General features: G+C 43.7%; 1 protein-coding gene across 6 annotated transcripts in view; it reads left to right on the forward strand.

The window, feature by feature from the left end:
* Window positions 1–16228, forward strand: part of col12a1a (collagen, type XII, alpha 1a) — a 52688-nt gene that overhangs the window by 25301 nt on the left and 11159 nt on the right. For all 6 annotated transcript variants that reach the window (XM_053845074.1, XM_053845077.1, XM_053845071.1 and 3 more), the window contains 20 exons: window positions 964–1093; window positions 1969–2108; window positions 2182–2311; window positions 3448–3590; window positions 5159–5288; window positions 6033–6175; window positions 6250–6379; window positions 6846–6965; window positions 7381–7527; window positions 7602–7718; window positions 7780–7932; window positions 8015–8089; window positions 8176–8315; window positions 8454–8577; window positions 8919–9062; window positions 9257–9421; window positions 9817–9855; window positions 9936–10074; window positions 11839–11981; window positions 12262–12371. In XM_053845074.1, the coding sequence (XP_053701049.1) occupies window positions 964–1093; window positions 1969–2108; window positions 2182–2311; window positions 3448–3590; window positions 5159–5288; window positions 6033–6175; window positions 6250–6379; window positions 6846–6965; window positions 7381–7527; window positions 7602–7718; window positions 7780–7932; window positions 8015–8089; window positions 8176–8315; window positions 8454–8577; window positions 8919–9062; window positions 9257–9421; window positions 9817–9855; window positions 9936–10074; window positions 11839–11981; window positions 12262–12371 (2562 nt within the window). The remainder of the gene's footprint in view (window positions 1–963; window positions 1094–1968; window positions 2109–2181; window positions 2312–3447; window positions 3591–5158; window positions 5289–6032; window positions 6176–6249; window positions 6380–6845; window positions 6966–7380; window positions 7528–7601; window positions 7719–7779; window positions 7933–8014; window positions 8090–8175; window positions 8316–8453; window positions 8578–8918; window positions 9063–9256; window positions 9422–9816; window positions 9856–9935; window positions 10075–11838; window positions 11982–12261; window positions 12372–16228) is intronic.

Raw genomic sequence — 16228 nt, forward strand, 5'->3', positions numbered from 1 at the left:
CGCGATCACAGCAAGTTCTTTGGCGCAGCATGCTGCTCAGCTGTGGAGTTGAAGTGAACGTGTTTACGACTTCCGGAGCTTTCCCTCAATCAGCGGATTTGCTTCTTCCTCAGCTACTGGCGTGCCGTTATTGTCGTTTATTTAAACTCAAATCTCTTAATCTCCTGGTTGGAAAAGGAATCATTAATGTGGCTGAAAACCCTTCTGGAGTTTTCCTCTCGATTTCCTGTCCCCTGCTGGTCGTGGGTTTTTGGCAGGCTGACTGAAAGTCTATTGAGGCGGTGGGTTCATTTTGGTTTTAATTTAAAGCCAGGCGTTTTTCACGGCTTCCATCAGCCACTGCTTATATATACATAGGAGAAACTCAGACTGTTTGGTCCTCTGTTGTCACTTTATAAGCTGAACTACAGATGAAAATACATCACAAGCCCTTGCAATTTGAACTGCTGTGTATTTTTACAGCACAATACACACTGACCAAGCCTCTTCTGTCTAAGTTACGTCATGTGTTCCCTTTTAAAACATGGCACGGATTCCATTTTAGCACTTGATGAAATCTGTTGATTGCCAGTCCATGGAAAACTGGGAGTGTGGGTTCGGCCAGATTTATCTTGGTCTCCTGACAGCATCGTATCTCATTCTTTTATTGCTATTGCATTGCAAACCCCAGGCTTTTTCTGTGACGAGAATTTGTTTTCTCGGAGAATCCACTCAGGAAACACAACAACAATTGGTCTGAATGAGGTTGCACCAGCTGGCAGTTATTATTTCTGCACAGCCACAAATTTATAAACTACTCCATCTAACTTATCAGAATCCAATCATTGCGACGAAAGAGTTTGCATAATGCAACACATGAGCTGAAATGTGGTCCAAACACTCCAATAGTAGGCTTCATTTATCATTTGTTTTAGGTAGCTTCATAACAAGGAGAAACATGCTTTCGATTCTTGTCCAAATCAGGCTCAGATTGGAGGAAAGAAGACGACCCTCCTGATGCCCAAGCTGACCCCCGACACCGAATACTCCATCACTGTTGTCGCAGTCTATGCTAGAGGAGTCAGCCGGGAGCTGAGGGGACTCGGCAAGACCAGTAAGAGTCTCAGACACATCTCATTTGCATCGTGTATAGACTACACACAGAGAGTCAACTAATCCTAATCGTAGCTGCCAATGATGTGTGTTCACTGAAGTAAGGGCTTAAGCTGGTGAAGATTGTTAGTCCCTCCTAGAATAGTCTGGTCAAACCTCGACTTGGTAATGAAATGTGTTAACAGATGACTTGAGGAGCTGTCTAGGAAGTCAATATCCAATTGAGAGAGCTGAGTCTATTCATTAACCAACCCGCAACATTGATCATGAACAGGCAACAAGTTGTAGACATCCTTAGAATACTTCTGATCTTCATGTCGGGGCAAATTCTGTTTCCATTCTTCTGTCTTTTCCACATTTAAAGTTATCATAATTATCAAAAGCAATTTCATGGTTTCTGTTTCAGGATCTTACATCCAGATCTTTGAAATCTATGACTCAGAGTTTCCTTTTGGAAATGTGTTCCCCGACAAACAAATCCACCCAAGTCCCTCCAGCAGTGGTTCCCAAAGTGGGCTGTGTGCCCCCCAGGGGGTAGAGACGCAGTGATGGGCTTGGAAGGAATTTCAATGAAGTACAGGAACGTCCCAAATTTGGCGTGTAAATAAATGCCCCCTGCTCAAGTACAGCGTGATTTGTTCCCATATTGCGAGCTGTCCTGAATGCCACACCATGTTTGTCAACCGTGAATGAAGCCTTGAACAAAACTACTTCAACTGTATATACATATACACACTTGGGGTATCCAGTGCCCAGTGGGAAGGTGACAAAGACTGGCACAAGTCTTTTCTGTTGTGTACATGCCAACACCCAGATACACCTTTAGACGACCTTGGATTTGCTCTTTTAGAGTCTCATGACTTTCATTTGCTGCAGAGCCTTTGGGTGGCGTCCGAAACTTGCGGGTCACTGACCCTACCACCAGCACCCTGAATGTCCGGTGGGAGGCCGCTGAAGGCAATGTGAGACAGTACCGGGTCTTCTATGTGCCCGCTGCTGGAGGAGAAGAAGAAATGGTGAGCAGGATTGGACAAACTTCATTTTTATCTCCGCATAAGTGCTCAGTTTAATTCAAGTTGTTTTGTTTAGGCTCAAGTGTCAGGCAGCACCTACAACACTGTACTGAAGAACCTTCAGTCCGACACCGTCTATACCGTCACCGTGGTTCCTGTGTACGCTGCTGGAGAGGGACAGCGGATGTCTGAGAACGGAAAAACATGTAAGTCTCCTGCCGTCGCACAACAGGCTGTCGCACTCACTTGTAGGCTAATGATGTGACCGGCTTGACTGGCTCGACCTTAAATAAATGTCAAGGTTACTCTGACTGATTCATTTTATTCGGCCAAACCGAGCACCATTCCTTCCTCTTAACTGTCAATCAGTCAGTTTCAAAAGAAAACCCAAACATAGGCAACACGGTTCTGATTTTCCAGTCGACCCCTTCGTTTTTAACCACCAACATCTGCTGGGAATGAGTCAGCATTTTGCGGGGTGATTGCGTAGGAAGGAATTCCTCGGGCTGGCAGTGCTATAATGGTGTCTCCTCTCTCTTTACTGTAATATTGTCCATTTATATGCGGAGGGTGGTGGTTGGGATAATAGTGAGGCTGGGGTATGAAGTCTGGGATACACTGAGTAACTGAGGAGGAAAAGAACAGACATGAATAGAGGGCATTATGTTTTACGGCTCCCGGTGCACTTTGGTTGAGGTCACAGTCCATGATCCGGCTACTGTTGCTTTCCCGATGTTTCTCAAGCTTCTACCTCCTTGTTGGTGTTGTTTTAAGCCTGCTGCATCTTCTTTAGTTCAACAGCGGTTTATTGAAAGCAAATATAAAGCAGGGACTGGCGGCAGCTCTGTGAAACGTTAACACACGGAAGCTCACTAACTACATTTTTTTCTCCCTGGCATTTATAGGGCTCTAATGGGGAGCAGCACAAAAGCGCTAAACATCTGCTTGCCTTTTTTGTATTTTCCGATACAAGGTTCACACAGAGCTGCATTCACCCCTTGTATATTCCTTTCATTAACCCATAGGGCACTGACAGGAAGTCTCCCATTGATTGAGGGATTGTTAAACAATGTTTTAAAACTTGTCTGTGCTGGTTGTGGAGCAGCATTGTTCCCCTTTTTACTGCAACATTCCCAGCCTGTTTAGTCTGCCTGCAAAACTTGTGCTGGGCAAACAATTTGACAAGACATCTTCAAAGGGTTTCTACTCAGAGTCGACTGAAGTGACTTCAACGCATTTAGGTTTATAAAATACGGTGCTGTTAATGGGTTGATGGTTAATTTGCCAGACTCTTCTGCCTTTCCTCTCGCTACTGTTTTCACACTGTTTATCCTCTCTGCAGTGGAACGCAGCCCAGTGAGGAACATCCAGGTCTTCAACCCCTCAACCAACACTCTGAACGTTCGCTGGGAGCCTGCCACTGGTCCGGTTCAGCAGTACCGGGTGGTCTACGCTCCGTTGACTGGAGCCAGACCCTCGGAGTCGGTGAGTTATTATCCACTTATGATATTAATAGGCATTACAGCGTTCCATGATCATGACAAAACCATAAAAAGATCATTCCACTGATGTCCAGTTTTATGAGGTACAAGGGACACGTCGCCCCTATATTGATATTATATCATTTAGTTACGCATTATGTGCATTCATTCTAATTCCACAAACCAGTTTATTAAGTACTGTAAATTTAAAAAAACAATTTAGTCCAATTTTACATGTCACTTCCCTTCATGTGCCAGTTGAATTTATTTATATTTATATTTCTTCCTGATATTGATTGAGTTTCTAGGAATTCCCTTTTATGTTTAATTTATTTTTCACTGTATTAAATCCCTTTTAACCCCCTTTACTTGCATTTAAAACAATAAATAAAGGTAAATCATATCTCAATGAGAAAATTCACCTTTAAGACATCTACTATACTGCTTGTATGTAACATAATGCAGCATCATTTACTGTTGCAAAATGCTTAAAATTGTTTAAAGCAAATGAAAATTGCGAAAATATCAGTTTCATTTGTAAAATCAAAATACAACATACTAAATAAAAAAGGGTATATAACTGTCAGACATTCTGATTTGTTTGTGGAAGCTGAATCCTCACCTTCCTTTACATCCAGCGAACAAGTGCTCTGTCTTTAGCAGCATACGTCTGCTCGCCAAATGTTTGTTTGCATCCATCAGTTTATGTTAATTGCAGGAGTTGAAAACCAAAACGATGTTCATTAAAGTAAAAAGTTGCAACCTTCACTTAAGGAGAGACATCTGTGTGAGCCTCATGTGGAGAAGGATCTTTGCATCGTGTAAAAATTCCACAAACAGCTTTGGAGGCTTAACATCCTACAATTATCTCTCACTGCCATCTGTACCTTGTTTTTACAATACAGCTGTAATAAGGATAAAAAAAAGAAATATGGATAAATTACTATATTACGAAATGTGATTTATGATATATTGTTTTTTAAAATGACATGCAGTTATGATAATCACTGACTGTGAACCAATGTTCCGTTCGGTCGCACAATGGTGCTGTCCTGCACCTCAATGACTTTTGATCTTGATAGATGGAGACAGATAGGAAAATAAAAGCAGATGTTAGAAACAGACAAGTAATACATTCAGCCTATTCAGCCTGAGCCCTTACACATGTCACGGCGCATCTGTCTACACAGCACGGGTCAAACAAGGGTAAGCCACCGTGCTCCACGATTGCAGAGGGAGCTGTCAGAGTAATAGCATGTTGTCGGGACGGCACACTTCCCTTGCTCATCCTCTCCTGATCCCTCAGGATATCATCTGGTCAAAGATCTTGAGCTGTCACACTCACCACAAGAAAGACCTCAATATGTAATCAGCTGCGAGTGTGCTGTTAAATGTCAAACCTTTGAACATGAAACACATTTTTGGCACTTCCTTCCCCGTCACTGAGACTGTTGACAAAAAGGGAGGTGATATACACCGAGCAGAAGAACAGCCCTCGACACATCATGTCTCTACATGACAGTTCTTGTTGAAACACTTTCACTCATGTTATTTTTGATGTCTCTGACTCAGGTTCTGGTACCAGGGACCACCACCACAGCGCTGTTGCAGCAGCTGCTGCCCGACACACAGTACAACGTGGGTGTTGTTGCGTTGTACAGTGACGGAGAAGGTCCCACCATCAGTGACGCTGGCAAGACATGTAAGAATATCCATTTTTAATGTAACTTTCACACGGGCTATAATATTAACTGGGATAACTGAAACTGAGACATAGCTGAAATTTTGTTCCTTAAATATTATGAAATAGGGAAAGATGTAATTACGCCATTACATTTTCATAATTCAGATTAAGGACCATTTCGCATATCAGCTGTAAATAAACAAATAATTAGTTTATTAATAGTTAATTTTTTCCTCAATCTAAAGTGTTACACATTGTACGCTTAAAATATTTTACTGATTGGATATTTTTTCATTTATTTAAAGATATCCAATACAAACCATAAATATTGGAATATCTTTTCTGGTGGTTTTGTTGGAGAACTATGTAAAATAGTAAGAAATACTTTTTAAATACGCACTTTATTACAAGGTATTTTCATGTATAGATTTTTGAAGGACACGGAGTACTGTTAAACAGACTTTTATCAGAATGTAATAAAAAGGAAGATGAAACGGAAGATAAACAAAAAGCAAAAAGTACAACTTCCTTTGTGGCTTTGCGCCGACCTTGAAGGCCCGAAATTCAGGGCAAAGGGCCACAGATGGCCCCCAGGCTGCACTTTGACTTCCTCTGAATTAGGTTGAGGAGGAGGATTATCTGATGGGAAATGCTGAAAAAAGTTTTTTTGTGTGTGTTTGTGTGTAGACTGCCAGTGTAGCTCTGACTATATAAACATCACCTTCTCTGTTTATGGACCACAAATATGATATTATGTTTCAGTACCCAGAAGTGGCCCAAGAAACATGCGCGTGTACGACCCCACCACCACCACTCTGTCTGTGAGCTGGGAACCTGCCGAAGGTCCGGTCGTCCAGTACCGCATCACGTACGCTCAGACCACTGGAGACCCCATTGAGGAATATGTAGGTGTACATGTATAAACAAAGAAGCTTTGTTGTTGTTTGTCCATAAACCTCACACGCTTGACTGTATTTAGACGACCGTGCCAGGAAACAGAAACAACGTGGTCCTACAGAATCTGGATCCAGACACGCCGTATTCAATCAAAGTGACTGCCATCTATGGCGACGGACCTGGAGGAGAGCTGGAAGGAGATGGACGTACAGGTAAATCTGTGCAATCACATTACAGCCTGCACTCCATCTGCGTTCAGTTAGCAGTCAAGCGTATGGGATTGTACATGCATACAAAGTCTTATGTGCACAGAAGGATCCATTGATGGGAACCTGAATTACTGTAGCAAAAGTAGAATAAGTCAAATTCTTGACTTTCCACTCTGGAAAAAGGCAGCAGACCCTTTGCCCAGAGGATTGTGGCCCGGTTCCAGTCAGTCGGATCTGAGGCGTCCAGGGCTGGCAAATGTCTTGCCTAACATTGCCCTCCAAACAAAGACAGCTCTTATTTCATCTCATTATTCCACACCACTCCCTGATGTTAACTCCTTTTATGTGGTTTTATTTATCCTCCTCGAGATCAGTGTGCGAGAGACATCAACCACACTCAGTTATAATTACTGCCGCTGCTTTGCTGACACCCTAGTGTGACGCTGCTGCTGTGTCTTGCTCCTCACAGTGGGAATGCTTGGACCCAGGAATCTCCGTGTCACTGATGAGTGGTACACCCGCTTCAGAGTGTCCTGGGACCCTGCGCCGTCCAGGGTGAACGGATACAAGCTCATCTACCAGCCCGAGGGTATGGACTTGAAAAAAAGTGATAGAAACTGATCGATATAAAATGTGTTCCGGCACGAAGACGAAACAAATTGAAGTCATAATAGTTGAAAGCGACTTCAAAGGCTTCAGATGAGGTCGAACGCATGGAGTGCCATTCAAAAGATATTTGACTGTCTTGCTGAGATTCAATGATGAACCTACTGTCAAAACTTGTTTTCAACTCAGTCTCCATGAAACTTTATCCTCATCTAACATAATTGGCCTGGGATGGTTTTGGTTTGAAGAAATGTCCTCTTACACAACACGAACCAGAGCTGATATTTTCAAGGCCAAAGTCGATTTATCTTGCATGCCGGCCAAACTAGAACAGAAAATAATGGCTTTCAGCAATAAGTGTAATTCATGTTTTTGGATGTGGTGGTGTATCCGTTCAGGTTCAGATGACTCTCAGGAAGTGTTTGTGGGCGATGTGACGACCCACCAGCTTCATAACCTGAAACCAGGAACCACTTATGACCTGAAGGTCATCGCCCAGTACAGCTCCGGAGACAGCGCCCCTCTGGTGGGCCAGGGCACCACCTGTAAGTTCTACTTCAAACAACAGCATCGCTAAAAGGCTTAGCTACACAACATGAATGTGGGCTGTTTCTTCCAGTGTACCTGAACGTGACCGACTTGACCACATACAACGTTGACTACAACACCTTCTGCCTCCGATGGGCTCCACACAGGGCAGCCACTTCCTACAGACTGAAAGTCCATCCAATCGATGGTGATTGTTATGCCATTTCTAATCTTCATCTTCGATCCTAACTATGTGTTCTTCAACCCAGCTTCCAGGGGTGGCGCTCAGGAGATCACCGTCAGGGGCTCGGAAAGTACTCACTGCTTTAACAACTTGACTCCTGACACTCTCTACAACGCCACAGTGTACACTCAGACTCCCAACCTTGAAGGTCCTGGAGTGAGCATCAGAGAAAGAACATGTAAGATGACTGCGTGACATTAAATGACTGGGTGGAAATAGGGTCACCCTTGATTATGCTCTCTATGTGTTCTCCTCTTCAGTGGTCAAGCCAACTGAAATGCCCACTGAGCCTCCACCACCTCCTGCTCCAGCAACAGTTCCCCCTGCTCTGGATGGTGAGCAGATCTTCTACTATCTATTCTGTCATGCCGATAAGAATGAACGTGGCTCAAAATTCATTTCTCTGGTTTCTGCACTCTAGCTTGCAAAGGTGCCAAGGCCGACCTGGTCTTCCTCATTGATGGCTCCTGGAGTATCGGAGACGAGAGCTTCAACAAGGTCATCCAGTTTGTCACCAGCATGACCGGAGCTTTTGACGTGATCAGCCCCACTGGAATGCAGGTCAGCACTGTTGATTCACTGTTTATCACCTCCACCAAGAAGGTGATCATCGGCGGTTGGCCATGTAACCTGAGAAGTTTTGAAGCTATCAATGAATTTTCATGAAATGTTGATCGAGTTTCTTTCTTTGTGGCACAGGTTTCGTTCGTGCAGTTTAGCGATGATGCTAAAACTGAGTTCAAACTGAACACTTACCATGACAAGGGTGTCGTGCTCTCAGCCCTGCAGAATGTCCGCTACAGAGGCGGGAACACAAAGATGGGTACGTGAGGCTTACTTTGATGCTAATCAAAAGATCACAGTTAGCATGGCAAAACCACACTGTATTATTGGACAATAGGTTTTTCATTTTTTAGTAAGATTTAAAAAAAGGAAAAACTAAATAACCAGCAGGGTATAGACTCTGTCCGTAACAACTGATCCACCCAGAAGGAGCCGGGTCGGAGGTGGGTTATGAATGAAGTATGGTCTCCAGTACCAACAGTGAGAGGATATGTTGATGTTTTTTCAAGTCAATTTAATCAATGTTTAAAAAAAATGTATGTTGCGCATCATATACTTCGGCATAAGATGAATTAAAATGATGTTGTTGTCACTTGGCAGGTATCGCTCTGAAACACGTGTACGAGAAGGTCTTCACCTCTGACAGTGGGATGAGAAGGAATGTACCCAAAGTGCTGGTGGTGGTGACAGATGGGCGCTCGCAGGACGATGTCAAGAAGAGCGCTGAGAAGCTCCAACACGCTGGTATGTGTCGAACGTTTAACCACTCTCACATGGATATTATTTGGACTACTGTTGCCCTGGTGCTGTTTTGAATTACTTTGCTGAATATTGATTCCCCCTGTCACTCGCACTATTTGTGTCTGGCTTAATGGGTTTATAATTCCTGCCTCCTTGTTGGACACTTTACAATGGTCTTGTGTGTGTTACACCCACAGGCTACAGTGTGTTTGTGGTCGGCGTGGCGGATGTGGACATGACAGAACTGAGAGTAATCGGCAGCAAGCCCAGCGAGAGACATGTGTTGTTGGTAGACGACTACGACGCCTTCGCCAAGATCCAGGACAACCTGATCACTTTCATCTGTGAAACAGCCACTTCCAGTAAGCGTGCGATTAATAGAGATTTAAAAGTACTTATAGTTCTTAAACCAATGAGTTATTTGACTAAGTAGCCTTGTATTGCTTCAACAAACAAACTACAACTTTAGCCATGTAGAGTGATGCATTGTGGACCTGCTATCAACATCTGAACTGTAGATGTACACAGCCGCTCTGAGCCTCATTTGTTTAACTGAGCACTGGACATCCATCATTCCGTGCTCCAGCGAACATCTTAACCTTTGTCAAAATAAGGTTACGAGACTGTAATACTGTTTAAACAGTTAGACAGCTTCACTTAAACAAAAGCAACCATTTAAACCTATCTGCAAATGTAAATGGTTATTTTCTACACACTTTTATGGCATTCTGTGCTGATGATGTATTGTCCTCTTTAGCTTGCCCCCTGATTTACATGAATGGATACACCACTCCTGGTAAGTTGATGGCATTACTGCACACTATTTCCATGCTGCTATTGCTTCAGCTCGTCTGATCTTGGTTTAATCTGCTGCAGGTTTCAGGATGCTGGAGTCCTTCAACATCACCGATCGTACATTTGCTGGCATGAACGGCGTGTCCATGGAGCCCGGCTCCTTTAACAGCTACATTGCTTACAGGCTGCACAAGGATGCCTTCCTCAATCAGCCCACCAAGTAAGAGACGTAAAGCTGGAAAACTGTCTGTCTGATGCAATGTGGATGTTGGCTCTCTGTAGCGGTGGAAAAGCTCTATAAATTTGATGAGCAAAAATTGGGGTGAGCTGTTGCTTGTCATACAGGCTGAGATAATTACATCCAGTACCAGAAATATTCCTCCTTTATCGAAGCAAAAGTGTGTGATTCCAAGCTACTGTCATGCCGTCTTCAACGTGAGCAATTACAGGCTCACAATGCACTGTAATTGAAAGCTTATCCAGCGATTTGGGAATATCTTTCCTGACATGGGTAGATGTGAGCTCAAGGTGCGAAGGCACCCCTTACGTCAGGGGTCTCAAACATGATTGACTTGCCGGTGAGGCTGCGCCAAAGCCTGGCGGAGTGAGGGGTCTTGTGGTTTGGCCACTTGACATTGGTCATTTCGCTTCATCTGATGTTATTTATTTAGACTGAAATAGTGTTGGTCATTCCGCTTTATACCAATGTGAGCCTATAGAACAGGCTCCTTTAGGTAAGACCACCAGTCATCCCACAAATGTCTGGCATGCAGGACTGAAAGGTCTCACCAGGCATCTGTTCGTACGATTGTTCTGTCCTTCTGCACAGATGGTCGTATTGTCAAAATCAGACGTGGTAATAATGGCAGCGTTTTGATGGTAATAAGAGCAGTGAGTGAGTTGGTGGTTTGGCCTTTGACTAAAAGTGCTTCCACGGTAAAGCCTAAATATTATCCATTGGAATTCATTTTTTCATCTCTCTTTGGACCAAGAAGGGTGCTCTATAGGCATCACTCCGAGGCTAAAATTGGCCCGCAAAACTGTTTCCTGCGAGCCACATATGGCTCGTAGTACCCCTGCTTTACATAATATCATTCACTTCCTTGTGGTCCTCCTCATACAAATGCACTATTGATGGCTTCCATCCCACCGCGCCACTTCTGATGCCAAGAAATCAGGGGCTCAAATGCACAACAGGTTTGGATCACCAAACATTGTCATGAGCAGAGAGAATGGAGTGAGGTGCAAGTGACTGTCGAGGTGATGAGATGGGATGGACTCTGAATTTCCCCATTGATCTCAGAGGAGGCAGTTTGTAAGTAACCTAAACCGGTCCAGAATCAAATGGGTCTATTCTGAAAGAAACTAATTGGATTCTTTCCAAGATTCTTTCAGGCTACACAAGGCAGACTGGATCATATGTTGCACATTCATTCTAGCCTTAGGAGTATTTAGTCAGTGCAGCTGGAGATGCCTGGTAAAGGACTGTAGCTTTCCAGTGAGGCTATTGCAAGTGACTTTTGAGTCCCCATGCTGCCCTGTTATCGGGAATAATGTTCAGCACTCTCTTTTCTCTGAGGGATTTCCCACTGCTTTGTGTAAACATGCTTGTGTTCCAGAGCCCAGCAACAGGTGTTCCCCTCTTAGCATATCAAAAGCCAGCTACTAACCCCTGAGTCAAGTGCTGTTAGGCAATCGCTGCCTTGCCCAGTCACAGAGACCCCTTCCTCCTGTGTGTACCTTGTTAATATGTTTATAATTAGACATATTTTGTGTGCATGGACACAGCCATTACCTTAATGCGTCCAAGTGGAAACATTTCAAACTAAATTAGAAAGAATGAGACCCGAAATACTTTCAATATGTGAGCAATTTCTGCAAAGCCAGAGGGGAAGCTGGCAATTATTTCCTGCAGCCTGTGCGATAGACTGGACACTGTATCTTTGTCAGAATGTGTCCGGCTCATGACTGTGTTCTTCAACAGGGAGGTCCATCCAGAGGGTCTTCCCCCCTCGTACACCATCATCCTTCTCTTCCGCCTGCTGCCTGACACACCATCTGAGGCGTTTGATATTTGGCAAATATCCAGCAAGAACAACAACCCTGAAGTCGGGGTGACAGTTAATCGTAAGTCCGCACTTTTGCTTGTGATGCTGAAGAAATGATGACATACAAGTGTCTTCTCCAGTCTTCCTGGCACAGCTGTTGTTGTTGTGAATTCCAAGTATCTTTTTACAAATCTGCACGTGCAATAGCATGCAGATAATTACGGGCACGCTCCAAATCCCTTATATCCCGCTCCTCCTTTCGCCAACCATGTGTTCTCTTTAGTTCCGTCGGTGCGTTGCGTGCCACCGCATCATAACACAGCGATTCATCAAAAGGCTTTTTCTTTTTTTCTTTTCAGCTTCCAGCAAGACAATCTCATTCTACAACAAGGACACCAGAGGAGAGATCCAAAAAGCAACGTTCAACGAGGAGCAAGTCAAGCGTGTTTTCCATGGAAGCTTCCACAAAGTAAACAAACCTCATTTTTGTATTGTGAAGCTCAGTACACACGCTGAATTGAGATGTCACTGGCACATACTTTCTTTTATCCTCACCTGTGTGTTGACGTTTCTGTTGGGATATGTTTATATAAAGCGTATCTTGGATGGATGGGGTGGTTCTGGCAAACACATTTGTGATTTCACAGTCACAGTTGGACTGTTATTTGCTGTTATTTCATAAGTTCTTTTCAATCCGCGATGTATGAATGAATCGAAAAGAAGCCACTGTACTTTTGAAGGAAAATACTTTTGTTATTGGCCATGGAAGTTGGATGCAGGAATCCTGGGAAATATGTATTTGTCCTCACCAGTAATAACCTCGGATCAAAATTTCTGCCTCAAAGGCAGATAGTGCTCATGTTGGTGCAGGGAAATCTCTCGACACAATGCTTGGCATTGCATCCAAGCTGCAATTTAATCATACAGCTTACTTTCTTTTTAAAGATAAGCTAGTAGAAGAACCCCTCTGTTGTACTGTACTTTAATCTGACATCAAAGTTCTCTGATATCCCAAAATTACAGTGATTAGACAGTCTGTGGTCTCCGCTTTTAAGCCTTCTGCCAATCTTTCCAGTCTCATCATTTAGTATCTACACAACTAATTGTGGGTGTCTTTCATAAATGACCCTTGTGGGTCACAATTCCACAGGAGCACTGTGTGAGTCTTGCTAGTCTGTGGGCTCGGTGGAGACTGCAGTCTGAATGTACACACGGGTGACTCGCTTGTGGTACAAGGGTTGGTGTTCCGTAAGCTAGCGAGGCGGCAGCGGTTTACCTAGCTGCTTATTTCTGCTGAGTTTAGCGGCACTGCTTGCTGCTGTGGTGGTGTAAGTGGACATGTCGTGGTTACCCTGCAAAGTGACCCTCATTTTTGTCTGCAGCTTTCTGTTTCGCAAAGGTATTTCGTGGTTACGACTCAGTACTGCATGCTGAAGTGTCACCGTTTGAGAAATATGCTGTTGTTCTAATTTGGCCCGAGCGTGCATTCAAGTATTCTCCTCAGGCTAGTTAATAAAAAGGTGACCCAGGCTGGTGAGGTCATGGTCTACTTCTTGCGGAGCATGTGGGAAAGCTCTCAGTGACGACTTTTGCAGATGCTAGCCATGCAGTGACCCACTAGGGAACCCCCTCCCACATTTGAAAGGGCGGGAGTACATGGAGAACTTTCCGGCCGGCCTGCGTAGAAACCACATTTTCCATAAGTCATACCGACATCTCTTGTGCTTAGACGGAAGTTGAGTCAAAGCAAGTCATTGTAAGATCCTTTAGAAGTGGGCGACTGATGGCTTTATTACAGTTACAGAGCAGAAGAGGTTTTACCCTGTCTGCTGCAGATGTTGACAAGGAAGGAATGGAACAATCCGCGTTGTGATGAGCTTCCTCCAGCTTTAGAATCCTGCCAGACAATCAGCAGAGTCCTAGATGATGTTCGATGATGTGGAGTAGTTTTCAGTGAACACACCACCATCCAGAGGACATCAGATTTGCCCAAATTATAGCAGTGAACAGCAGTTTTTATTTTTTAATGATTGATGCAATAAAGGTAATTTCACCTCATACAGTTCAGTGGACCACAAAAAGTAAGAGGGTGAGAACACAATTATCTTTTTGTCACTCATCCATCAGTCCTTGCCTGCTTATCTGTTGCTGAGTCACTTGGGCAGCAGTTTGAAAAGAAGCAGCAAAAGTCCTTCTCCCCAGTAACGTCGGCCAGCTTTGACTGGGCGATCCTGAGATGCTGTGAAGACATGTGATGGTCCACATGGTCCTGGGTTGACTCAGCGGTCTCCTCCCAGTTGGCTGTTGTTGAAACACCTCCAAAGAGAGGTGTCCAGGGGGCATCTTCATGAGATGCCCGAACCACCCCAACTGACTGCTCTCTACACGGAGAAGCAGCGACTCTACTCTGAGTCTCTCCCTATTAACAGAACTCCTCACTCTATCTCTAAGGGAGATGGAGGCCATCCGTTGAATCGATTGTGATACCACACCTGATGCATCGTCGACATATCTCCAACTCCTTTCTTGCCTCACGCAAGCATTAAGCAATGGGGTGTTGCTCGTGTTCTTCAAATTTAATACCATATAGCTTTGTATATATGCTCTATATCACCTCATATGATCATGGCGTGTAGCCATATGAGGAATAACAGACCAAGTAGCATTGGGTGTATCGGATGTCCGATCCCTCCCTGTCTTTTTGAACGTCATGAGGGGCAGGTGACTTCAGCATCAACATAGGAAACAAAGGTCCACTTCATGATGGTCGGTATGTAGCTTCTTTGAATGGGAATTTGTTGTTATTATGAGCCACGTTCCTGCCACTAAAAAAGGACAGATTGAGATGTTGTTTTATTAAAAGGAACCAATACTTGTCTTCAAGTACGTCAAACTTAATGGTTGGCACCTCAAACAGTTTGGTCCGTGCGAATGTTAAATCTCATTTCTATTTGAACCAGATGAATGATACTTTGACAAGAGCCACTTGTGGACCAAGAAACCACTTTCCGAAGTCATGAAGCTGAGTATTTAATAATCTCCATTACAAAAACATTCCACTGTTTTTGTCATCCGCCACCGGGTTTTTGACAGCTTTCCCGAGCGTTCTCCCGGGCCTTTTATGTCGAAGATAAACATCTTTCATTAGCGCTCGCAAATTAATTTCTCCAGTTCTCAGCGATGACCAAGACATATAAACTTAATATCTGCCAGGAATAAAGTCTCAGTGAGTCTAGTGTCAACAGATCTTATCTCTTCTATAATAAAATGATCCGGTGTGAAAATTAAACGTTCCTGAAACACGACCTCTTCGTTCGAGAGCCAGAGTTTTGGGCCTTTGTGGCTCGTTTTTCAAAGCCCAATTTTCCAGCAACTGTCTGAAGTGTTTTATGGCTTCTGTAGATTGGTCAGTGAGGTAACATCCACTGATGATTTGACTTCCCACTTGATCATCCAGAGTTGTTTCAGTAAGCCCTCTGAGGCACATGCTGTAATAAATCCACGGCAACATCGTGAGATATACAACAACCCACTCTTTCTGTGGTCACCAGATAGTTTGTACTCCTGCCAAGGAAGTCAACTGTAATTTAGTGATTGGTTGCCAAAGAGCTTTGGCTTGGGCTGCGGTAGGTTTGGTTTTTGTGGAGAGAAATGGTAAGTTAAATTTTCTGACATAAAGAAAGCTTGTGTTTCGGTCGAGCGAAGGAAAATCTGCATTGATGAAGGGAAAATGGGGAGCTTTTGGTGGCACATATCATTTCAAGATGTTGAGCAGGAAACTCCAAAACATGACACTTCAGTTTTGTTATACTGTCTCTGAATACATCGAGGCATTGCTGCGTGCTCGGTATGTGCTGCCGAACTAAAAGCCAGAATGACAAGAACGTTTAAAAACTGTGACACCACATGAAACAATAGCAAGGCTGTAGTCCAAAACTGTCAAAACTGCGACGCAACAAATGCTTTTCTCCGAGTCCAGAACTCTCTTTTTAAAGGATTTTATCATCCGTAATATTTAGATATTAGAAAATTCCCTCCTCGAAGAAGCCATTGTTTTTACTCAGTAATTCTGCCTATTATGTTGTAACTCTTTCTTAAAAGTGTGTAATAACTTGTGCTCTTTAAGGGCTAAACAATAAAAATAGGTTCAGTTGAGCTCATTGGGTAGCAGCTTCATGCAGAGAAAAAGGTTCATAAACATCAGTAGTGATTTTGACAGGAGGGTTTATGAAAAAAGTGGAATTCATTTATCAATTTATAAAGTTCAGCCTGTTTCTCATTCAGCAGATGCTGCAGCGAGAATGTTTCCTAGCTGTCTGGGCTGAC

This window comes from Synchiropus splendidus, chromosome 16, assembly GCF_027744825.2.
Source record: "Synchiropus splendidus isolate RoL2022-P1 chromosome 16, RoL_Sspl_1.0, whole genome shotgun sequence".
Taxonomy (NCBI): Eukaryota; Metazoa; Chordata; class Actinopteri; order Syngnathiformes; family Callionymidae; genus Synchiropus; species Synchiropus splendidus.